A 12,286-nucleotide genomic window follows, 5' to 3' on the forward strand; every position below is an offset into this window, starting at 1 on the left:
TTGACGTCTTTATATAGGGTTTATTAGGGTTTAATTAGCTAAATCTGTTTATATATAACTATAACTCTATGGAAAGTCCTCTTCTAAGAAACGTACGATCTATGTTTTAATTTGTTAACGGCATGGGCCCTCGTGTTATAGACACATAACAATTTTAAAAATGGCATGGGCTCTCGTCTTATAGACAAAACTTAACCTGGCCCATGAAAGTGTTAGCCTCACAGATTTAGAGGCTAAGCTGTGAATCCTTTGGCAAAAGGGCCATACTCCGTATATGTTTGCTTTTTTGAACATATATGATTTTAAAAAATTCACACTGGTACCGACCTCTTGTTTCGAAGCCCAGACATGATGTCTCATGAGCTGAGTGAACCTCTGACTTATACATTTTTCGGTAAAAGACCATCACCACTATGTAGAACGTTTTTTTTAATCATCTACAACAATAACCGTTTTAGACGATTACACATTAATTTACATGTATTTGTTGTTGATAGATAAAAATCAACACCCATTTTTCCCTTGTCTAGACTAGAGGTATGTATTCTCCGGACCAACTCCAAGAGGATGAGTTCGATCTAGTGACACAAATGTGTATATAAGCATTTGATAATTTGACGCTTAATTCTGATAATCGTCTCACGAGTAATTCTCTCCAGCTCCTTATTATTACTCCCATATATGATCAATAATTGAGCAGGTACGTGGTTCTAGGAACTTATAGCAAGTGCTAGAGATCTTTAATTAATTTCTGATGTTTGATTTTAAGAATAGGTAAAAATTCATTCTATTTAAATGTCCCATATATACTTGTTCCTTATAACAATTAATTGGCATACACATAATTGTATCTCAATAATTCACTGTACTATGATCATTTTGTGGTCGTGTCAGACGATTTGATTCTATCGTCTCCATACCCCCCCCCCCCCCCCCAAACCCCCCACCCATAAGGTTCTGTTAATTTGTTAGCGGTCAAAGGGGAACAAAGATTCAAACTCGCAGCCTAGCTAGCTAAATATAGATTGATATGATGGATGCCATATATTTAAGCCAAGTAGTTTATAAGTTCTTCACATCAATGTACAATATAGCAAACATTATGTGCCTTCGATCATTTATTATTGTTATTGTTGAATATCCTATAGAGCGTTTTTTTATTAGATTATGTGGCTCCTGATATTTGACGACTTCGATCTACCCATTTTGGCAAAAGTGTAGATTGGCTGGACACCTAGCCTAACCCTATGTACCATTTTAGTACCCATCAATTAATATTCCTACCCAGCAAAGGTATGATGCCTGCGATCTACCCATTTTTACATATTAAGTGTTTAGAAATCCGGCCCCAAAGGTTTTCATGTACTTCAAAAAGATATTTTAGTCTATATTAATTATATCCTCTTGATCATGATCCATATATCATTATATCTAAAAAAGTGAAGTCCGGCCATGAATTAACCAAGAGCTATTCAAAATAAAACAAAAAGTGAAGTACCTTCTAAAATTCAAAAAATGGACCAGTTTCGTTGGTCATATTTAGAAACATATTTCGTGGAGATGTTGGTACAAATGTTATCAAATGTATTTGGCTAGTCGATGAAGGACACATGGGCATGCTTTGTGTCCTTCAACCTTGTTTATAGGGATACACAAGCCAGTAAGGGGCGTAGGGTACTATATGCTGCTAAAATTAATATTAAGACAACAATATAAAGGACCATTTTGGTATAACAATATCAAGCTGCTATATATATTTTTTGTCGACTTATCATCCATCAACGATCAGCCATTTGATGATGTGTTTAAGAATCCGGAAAGACATTGTGTTAGTTATTTTTCAGATTAATACTCGTAATTAATTAGAAGAAAATATACGAGGAGCATGCAAAACTACACCATAAACACTACACATCCATTGCGACCCTTTTATAACTAAGATATCGCTATTTTAAATTTTGTCCGTGCATCCATTGGTGTAGATTGACCTCAAACGTTTTATATACTTGGCCAATTTACATCTAGCACTTGTTGATTTGATAACTTCGTATTGACATGGTTATAGATTTATCTGAATTTTTGTCGATGTATTTTGACTATTTCCATTAGATAATAACAAGCTTAAACATTTGTATATAAAAAAAAGAAGGATATATCGGTTCAATTGTCGAATCAGTTTCTTTCCTAAATCGGTATGATTAAAAACTAAGTGTAATGGGAGGTAAGCTGACATATTTTTCGAGTATGACTGAAGTGATTGACACGAGTTTCTTCACCGCTTTTTTTAGATTTTGTTGCCAAAGGCCCGAAATGGATCTAGAATAGGTAATTGTCGATTTCTAGATTGTAATTTGACTTTTCTTTGCCGCTAGCTCCTTGTTGGTAGTTTCATTAATATATATATATATCTATTTTACCGCTAAAAAGAACGGGTTTTTAAACGTTGGTCATCGTTTTACACTAGTAGAGCAATTCTCTGATTTCTGGTGTGCCTATGATAAATTATAGTTATATATATTTACAAATTCGTGAAATGAAAAAAATTTTAAAAATTCTAAAAGCAATAGAGATCGATAATAATGCATGCTAGTATAAAACTTACGGTGAATATAGAATGAGAAATGTCAGGGAAAAAATCAAATAGACCCTTCGACATCACATGGAGTAAAAATTCCCTAGGCATTATTATTAAGTGGAAGTAGCTAGGTGTGTCGTTTTGTTTAATTTGATCAATAATTTTATCGTTACTGACACACAATTTAGTCGGAATTGACTTTTTTCTACCCATATATGTGAAAAAAAACATAACCAATACTATATAGCATTATAGCTCCCACTCTATTCTCCTCTCTACTCACCTTTAATATCTTCATCACAAGGGAAAGAACTTCACTTTCAGTATGTACATATTTAAATAGGGAAGATTTACATAATTACACTCTACATAGATATGTATATATCCTCCACTCATGAATAACTCATCTCTTTTGAACAATTTGGCATGGCTTCTCATGCCTTATCGAGGATGTTTGAATATGACATGTAACTAACTCCTCGTTGAATCTTTTTGTAAAAAAAATTGGTTAAATTCTAAAGGAAAGTTTGTTAGATGGACTCAAGTTTATGTCGTGTAATCTACTATATGCAAGGTTGTCAAACTCGGCCGATACAATCGATTTCGCCGAGTCGGATCGTGTATCGGCCGACTGTCATACTTGGTCTGAAAATCGGTCAGGGTTTTAGACTCGGGTCAACTTGGTCAAGACTTGACTGTATCGGTCAAAAGCGGCTGTATCGGTCAAGGCTCAGCTCTATTATTTTACATATAAATTGAAAAACTATTATTTTATACATAAAAAACTCGTTATTCACCGATCCGATTCCGATTCGATTTTTAAAAATTCTTGACGTCCCTTCTCGGATCCGAGTTTCGCAACCTTGATTATATGTATGCACACTTAAGCTAATACTGTATTACACTCGAACTACTCTTTAAGAAAGTTGTTTCTAACTTCTAAAAATTCTAACCAACGAAATTCGTCCACGGGCATTGGGTAAATTTGTTAGTGGTGCGCATAAGGGTGTTGTGTATTTATTCTGTTTTTATATTTTACATGATACATATTAGTCATAGCTATAAAGACATAAAATTTGTCCCATTGCCTGTTTTATAATTCTTAATTAATCTTTTGGCATATTTAATACCATGTCTAACGTCTTGGTTCTTGGCATCCTTCATCTATATGACTATATCATTGGACTCAATCTGTGAAAATTTTATAGTTATAGATAATCATTTATAGTGGGATGAGCAAATAAATAATAATGATGCTAACACTTTTTGGTTGCTTTGTTAAAGGGCAATAATGTAATGTCAAAACTAGTCGATCCATAAATTTTGGCTAACTAAAACCGACTAATAAAAACGGGTCAAGTTTACATGTTAAATTAGTAAAAAAGTGTCAAAACTTGCCAAATACGAGCGTGTGGTTGTTTAAACTTGCCAAAAGTTGTCGTGACCAGAAAAAACAAATAAGACAAGATATTTACCCTTAGATTATGTAAAAGACCACTAGTCATAGAAACCAGTTATATAATCGGTCTCTAATTGTTATTCTTTTTGTAGTAGTATATATATACACACAATGATTTTCATGATCCACAATAATTTTTATGTAAGTAAAATTTAATATATTATTTGTTTTACATTAGTAATTGTTTTATTTTAACTAAAACTTATACGCATATTGAAATTAAATGAGTTGAAAGTATATTAGGCCACGTACTAAGACCCAAAAACGAATGTGTTGTCACTTGTCACTCACTAAGTATATACTACTAGTCCCATAACATGCAACATTTTTCCACATTTTGTGTTAATCTATATAATATAAGTAGTTTGATCATGCATGTGTGAGTCACTTAAGTTAACATGCCATCTTTTAGATTTTGTAGTTTTCTTCTTTCTTCCACCTTAGAATACATGTGCACATGGACCAACTAATGTACCAATTTATGACATAAAATTAGACCCTACAAAACAAAAGAAAAAGGCGCCACAAACCTAATTAAATTCGATTCATCAATAATAGTCTAAATGAACCCACAATACATCGTGTTCTTTAATAATTTTGGGAATTTGACACTAATTTGTCTACTACTACTACTACACACTGTATATCAAATTATCAACTCACTAGTGATGTGCTTTAACTGAGGGCAATGACAAAGGTCTTTCAACCACTCATACACCTCATTTTAGGTTTTATACATCGATCATGTATATGGAGGTTAATTATTATATTTAGAATATATGATATAATTGCAGTTTAAACATACAGGAAAAGTTTTATGTAACTATAAAATATAAACATATGGTGTTAAAGAATTTGGTAAAGGGTCGTTTTCTTTTAAATGAGCTTGGATGTTACATCCATCCATTCGTTATCTATATCTTATATTGACAATAAGGGTCATGTCAATATGTCATATGGGCGGCCTTAAAAAGAAAGATGAAACCATTTTGATAAATATACGTGGCTACCTGTTGTATTATGAAAATATTTCTATCGAATATATATATATATATATATATATGGCGAGACATTGCTATCTAAGATTATTTTGTAATGTAATGAGAGAAATATTCCTTTTGTAATATGTGGTTGACTGTTTATTATATCATTTTATAAATTTTCCGATTTATATATATCGCATGACGTTATATATAGTTTTGGTCGAATTAATATGTTGACGTCTGCAGATTTTTTTTTATAAACAAATTAAGTATCAGACTTTCAGTCATCGAATAACAAAAAATTCTTTGGTGACCGTAAAAATTATAATCAGCAATATTATCATACAATTATACTTCATAAAATTAGCCTGTTTTCTAAATGCTCTTCAAACGCGCCGTCTATATATGGCTTTTCATTCATCAAGTAAATGGCACATTAATGTGGCTAGATAGATACTCGTAGAGTAGAGATCCAGAGAGAATGTTTTTAAGGAGAGAAGATAGAGAAGTTTCGTTTTTTTTAACTTGTTTTTTTGATATTTTTTTATTTTTTCACTTTTTTCATTCTTTTTTAATTAACTCTATCCATAAAAAAGTTTTTTTAAAAAAAATTCTAACCCGAGTTAGTGAGTTATACATGTAAGGGTACAGTACGCCCTTTGCCCTTAAGGATATTAATAAAAGGGTAGCTGGTGGGAGTGATAGGTCATAGAGGGTGATAGATCATAAGGGGTGATCAGTGATTAGGTGATCTACCAAACGTGCTTCACCCTTAGCCATCATGGCTCCGCCATAATATGAGAGGTTTCCATATAGCTTAAGGGCTACGCCATTTAAAAAAAATATTTTTAAAATTTTTTGTATTAAATTGATTAATTAAAGAGAATGAAAAAATAAAAAAAGGAAAAAAAAGTTCAAAAAAAGAAAAAAAAAAAACGAATTTTCCCTCCCTTCTCTTTTTAAGATACCTTCACATTTGTTTTCTATCTTATATCATTTATTTTCATTTAATAATATAAATTTAATTAGGACTACAGTTACCATGTAAATGTGTGCGCCTCTTGTTTCGTTGAAGTGTCACCTCAACCATGTGTTAATGTGTTATTATGCATATATGATTGTATCGATCTTGTAGAAAAATTCATTAAACAAGCATGTGTTGAAAATATGAATAATTGGAAGATTAGTGTGTATAGTGTACTGGGTGTTTATGACATGGACGAGACCTCTCATAAAATATTTTTAAAAATTTTTGTATTAAATTGATTAATTAAAGAGAATGAAAAAGTAAAAAAAAAGTTAAAAAAAAAACTAAAAAAAATAAATTTTCTCTCCCTTCTCTTCTTAAGGTACCTTCACATTTGTTTTCTATCGTATATCATTTATTTTCATTCAATAATATAAATTTAATTAGGACTACAGTTACCATGTAAATGTGTGTACCTCTTGTTTCGTTGAAGTGTCACCTCAACCATGTGTTAATACGTTATTATGCATATATGATTGTATCGATCTTGTAGAAAAATTCATTAAATAAGCATGTGTTGAAAATATGAATAATTGGAAGATTAGTGTGTATATTGTACTGGATGTTTATGACATGGATGAGACCTCTCATAGACCTTAGTCCATAGGGGCATTTCAAATAATTGATCTCGGTGAGAATAATTAACTATTTTCATAGTTATAATTGTATAATCCTAAAACAAACATATAATTGTTTAAGATTATTGTTACACGTGTATCTCTATTAATTAATTACGAGTATATGTTAGTTTCAAAATCTAATAAATTATTTTTACATAATCTAGTCAATGTGTCTAGTGATTAATTTGTTATAGAATTGAAGCTTTTAAATAAAAACGGAAACCGAATTACCAATCATTAGACTGTAAAAGATGCATATATATATATATATATAGACATATTTAGTAGGCATACGACTATAATGTAACATTCGTGATTTTTATGTGCAATTAACGTGAATTAAACGTGATTAATCTTGATTTAGTTCCATGATTTATGTGGTTTTGTTGACTCCCGACCCGTTGACTCGAACGTGCTAAATGATTTATTATTTTGATTATTTAAATAATCTAATTATTTATTGTGAACTAGAAACATGTATTTATGCTAATCGGTTTTAGGACGTAATGTGACAATTAATTTGATTGGAAACGTAATCGAGTGATCCATGGGTTGATCTATGACCCATGACCCAACCCTATTCAAGCACCCAATCCCCTCCCTCCACCTTTATCCACTCATTCCCTTCCATCTCTTTTTCTCTCACCCCATTAAATGCAAGACAATTCTTACACCCATCTCTCTCTCTAAGTTCTTTTCTTCATTTAACGTGTTCATGCTAAATTAATACTAGAATCATCATCATTATCATCATGTCATCATCATATCAAAAATTTGGGATTTATTGTGTAAGAAATCTTCATAAATATAAAATTTTTGATTTGAGCTCCAGTTGAAGGACTTGTTAAGCCAACTTGTTTCAAATTCATTGTTTAATGTTTATTATCCTAATTTTAACCAAAATAAAGTGACTTTGGGTCAAATGGAGAGTCAAACCCGTTTTTAGTTAAAATTAGGGTTTATGGGTAACAAAGCGGGTCAAAAACGGGTATTTTTATTATTTCTTGGAATGATTCAAAATTCTTGTGTGGGTTATTTTTAAAACATGTTTCTAACTCATCTTCAGCAATCCTTGGTCAAAAATCGGATTAAATCCAATTAATTCGAAATTAGGGTTTCCATAATTTAAAATTAAGTCAAAAACGGGTAAAAATATAAAAATTGAGGTTTATGATTGAATTGAAAAAGAACTTGAATTTTTTTACATCCCACACGATTCCTCTCATGACAAACATGCTTCTAATTGCCTCAATTCGACAATTGCAAAGAATTTAAGGTTTAGATCGAAGTCAAAGTTGACTCTAAAAAGTCAAACTTCCTTGTTCATCCTTCTTGCCCAGATGCCTTGTCCGAAACACCACCACCGTAACTTACACCCCGAGGGGCGTACCTTATGCCAATCTGCAAGTCTCAGTTTCACCTTACGCTCCATACTCACTGTTTACGCCAAGAAAACATTCATCAGACGCCAAAAACGATTTTTCCAAGCAACCGTAACCTATGCCCCTCCTTCAACGTACCTTACGCTGGTTCTGGTCTGTCTAGCGTACCTTACGCCTCCCCACACCGTCCCTTACACCTTCTGCTTCTCTTCCACCGTAGCTTACGGCCACCACCACCGTAATTTACGGTGGTGTGGTTCTCCACTTTTCCTTGTTTTTCTTGCTAACCCTTTCTGCCTTTTTGCCTCTTGTCAAGTCGATGTGGGTCACTTCTGGACCCTCTTGGATTCGTTTTCTGTTAGGGGGAGATATTGGAGGGGTGTGGAAAACCCTAAACGGGTTGTTTGTTTGTGCCGAAGAAAACAATTGCAATATATAAAGGGAAAGGGGAATATAAGGTTGTCCGACACCTAACCTTAGGTGTGGAACCCTTCACATACTAATATTTTATTATTTATTGTTTAATGAATAAATGTCTGGGCCCCCATGATTTTTATGGTTTAAAAAATTAATATATGAGTGTCCGACATCTAAGCTTAGGTACCGAACAACCTTATATTCTCATCCCCCATATATAAATATATATATATATAAGTATATATGTATATTACGGCCCTTTTTTCCTCCTTTTATTTTAATCTCCTTTTTGGGCCATCTCTCTAACATGGGTTGGGCTTTCTGATCTGGGTCGTTCCTCAGTATTGTTCATGTCGAAGTCGAGTTGTTTTGAGCCGTCCAAAGCCGAGTACAAAACAGATGGTGATTTCTTTAAACTACTTACATCTTAACATATATATAATCTAAACTATTTACATATTATATACAAATTTAGATACATACATTATACAAATGGTGATTTGTATTAATATAAATATATATAAATACTTGTATACTAACCAAATAATATATATATATATATATGTAAATAAATAAACGTAATAATATTAACACGTGCGTATATAAACTTAATAATAGGTCGTGAACATTGAGGACTCCGGGACAATTAAAGCTCGTCTAACATTTATAATTCAACTTTAACTTGGCGATACAAGGCAAAGGTGAGTCTCGTAGCCCCTACGTTTATATTATTTGGGGTGGAAAGTGTACTCGTTATTAAACGGTTGTCGGTTGATTCACTTGTTATGATATGGAACGAGATGTTGAATGCTTGCTTGTTTTACCTGTTAACGTGGTTGTATGTGTGTTTGATTGCGCATTATGTATTATGTAAGTCGTGCCAGAAACGTATTTCACGCCTTGTTCATCATGTAAGTCGTGCCGGTTTATCGTTCATTATTTATTATGTAAGTCGTGCCAGAAACGTATTTCGCGCATTGTTCATCATGTAAGTCATGCCGGTTTATCGCGCATTATTTATTATGTAAGTCGTGCCGTTATAACTGTTATTAAACGTAAACTTTGATTTGTGTTGATTTGTATGAACGTGATTAGGTATTTCAATCCTCGTGTATCGTTAACGGTTGATATCCCGACACTTGATTTCTATTACTTAAACCTACGAACTCACCAACTTTATGTTGACACATTTTAGTACACTTTACAGGTGAACAGGTTAATGGAAGACGTATCGGATGATTTGTTGAGTGTTTGCATGCTAGGATGGACTTGGACTATTTCTTGGATCTGTGATTCATAGTTCCCGCTAATGGGTTATGCTTAGGATTATTTACCATCTTTTGAAATATTATTTTGTAAATGTTTAATGGGCGTGCTCCTTATGCATTCTTGTATGACCCGCTGCTTGTAATTGAATGATTTATGGATTATCCAATCCTTTACATGTATTTTAGATGGCCTTTACTTAATTTTCATGTCGTGATGTGCTATATAACCCTCATGATTCTGCCTTATGGGGGTGTTACATATAAGGAAAAGTTAAGTTAATTTGCCGTGTTTATGAGACAATGAAAAATTTGTTCAAAGACTTCAAAGTTGTTTAAGATAAACATTTATTGCACATATGATATTGAGCAATTTTCACTCGACATGTAAAAAGAAGTTAACTTTGCAAATTCCACAATATAATATAACAAATGAGAGAAGAAATTTAATCGAAGATTTCTGTTATCATAAGTAAAACATTGATCAATTTAAGTTTAATAGGAGAAAAATCATATGTTTGTTTAATCGTTAATGAGTTTGGTAGCCTATTGGTAAGGATTTTGATCGACTTTGAGAGGATCTACTCGGGTTCGATACCCATTTCCCATGTTTGTAAGGTGGATTACTAAAGATTTTTCGAAAGTTCAGAGTTTTATTTCAAACATGCATGTCATATAGAAATAAGAATGAAATAAGAATTAAATAAAATATCAGTTAAAAAAAAATTAATCATGAAAAGTATGTGCATTTGTTTTAAATATATCCTCATCTATCCTAGTTATATTCATCACACATTTTATAGGATAGCTAGGCTGTGGAACTTGTCTCTTTGGTGTTTTTACAAGTTGGTCATGTGAGATATGCAAGACTATATATAAATTCCTAGTTCAATTATAAAACCACATGAAACTAGATGCCCTCTTACTTGTCTTTTGTACCACATCACATGATAAAATCTACATGTAAATTTGTATAACTAACTATAAAAACAAACACCCTTATTCAAACATTGTGCCCCCAAATACACACATACTTATTGATCTCACCTTGAAACTTGGGTCTTGACCCATTCCTCCCCACACTTTGTTATATATAGATAGTAGTATCTTTTCATATTGGGTTTCTTGATTAAAGAAATGGGCAAGAAGATGATGAGCATTGGTAAGATCTTGGACAGTATTTGTCTATCAAATGGTGGTGCAAGTTCTTGTCTTTGTTGCTTAAACAATTTTGAAATCCAAGATGATTATGAGTTTGAGAGGGAACCACTTGTCGATCAATCTAAAGATGCATCAGATAAACCTCAAACACTTGCCTTTTTTCTAAAGCCAAAGGTAATTAACCTCTTGAATTCCGTAATTAGTACTTGATCAAATTAAAAACATATTGTTGTCACATTTAACATGTCGTAGGACTTATATGCATATGCATGTGCACGAATGGAAAGTTCTTTGTATAGTATCGATCTCACGTTAACTGACGTTCTTTGAAGAACGTTAGTAAGCGAATAAACGATCCAATAATTAACAATACTTGATCAAATTTTTTGTTGTTCGCATTTTCTCTCTATATATAAATTGAATAATTAACAACTATGTGTACGTGTTTGATTGATATTTGTGTTAATTTCAAAAAAAATATTTGTTGAGTTTGTTTGTGTTTTTCTTATAATGGAACTTGCAAGTTTACATAATATTGCAATTGCATAAATAGAATTAATGCAATTTGAATTTGAATCATGAACGTGTAGATGGTGGTGCTAAGGGTGTCCATGCATTGCAATGGTTGTGCAAGGAAGGTCCAAAGACACATCTCTAAGATGGATGGTAATTAAATCTTTCAAATAATTTATTTTCATCATTTTCATATCATATATTATGGTTTCTCAACTTAAAGAATTGTTATGACCCCCCACTCAAAATATATATAGAGCCAGACATACTAAAAGTAACCAAAAAGACGGTCGACATTCTTCTATATCTATATTTATTTAGTCTGCATTTTCAATTCCGAACTTGTGCGTTCAATTCGTAAAGTTTAGTTAATGGACTCCTTATTTTTTAAAGTAACTAACACATCTAAAAAATATAGTTTTAGTATGATGATGAATAGATGCATATCTATAATATTGTCTCACAAGTGATGAGTTTACTCCATAATATATATACACGATCAAGGCATAAATTAACAAAACGTATCTATTTTATTCGTTATTGATAATTACTATATGATTTATCGATCGTACCAATAATAATTCAATATTATTAATTGTTTCCTGATGTTAAAAAAAAAAAAAATAGGAGTGACATCCTACCAAGTGGACTTGGAAACCAAGATGGTGATTGTAATGGGAGACATTGTTCCATTTGAGGTGTTGGAGAGTGTTTCTAAAGTCAAGAATGCACAACTTTGGGCCGAACCACCCACCTCCCCATGAATATATATTTTTGTAATTTAATGTGTTATCATGTCGAAATTCTTAGATGATGATGTTTTTAATATTTTGCATATGTGAAGATGTGTGAAATCCAAAATAATGTCATCGATATTAGGTGCA

At 32.2% G+C, this 12,286-nt stretch overlaps 1 protein-coding gene across 1 annotated transcript; it reads left to right on the forward strand.

The window, feature by feature from the left end:
• Positions 1-10,644: 10,644 nt before the first annotated feature.
• On the forward strand, positions 10,645-12,286 carry LOC122595569 (protein SODIUM POTASSIUM ROOT DEFECTIVE 2). The gene is made up of 3 exons (XM_043767954.1): positions 10,645-11,063; positions 11,480-11,555; positions 12,030-12,286. The coding sequence occupies exons 1-3, from the start codon at positions 10,866-10,868 to the stop codon at positions 12,164-12,166; spliced, it is 411 nt and encodes a 136-aa protein (XP_043623889.1). The 5' UTR covers positions 10,645-10,865; the 3' UTR covers positions 12,167-12,286.

This window comes from Erigeron canadensis, chromosome 4, assembly GCF_010389155.1.
Source record: "Erigeron canadensis isolate Cc75 chromosome 4, C_canadensis_v1, whole genome shotgun sequence".
Taxonomy (NCBI): Eukaryota; Viridiplantae; Streptophyta; class Magnoliopsida; order Asterales; family Asteraceae; genus Erigeron; species Erigeron canadensis.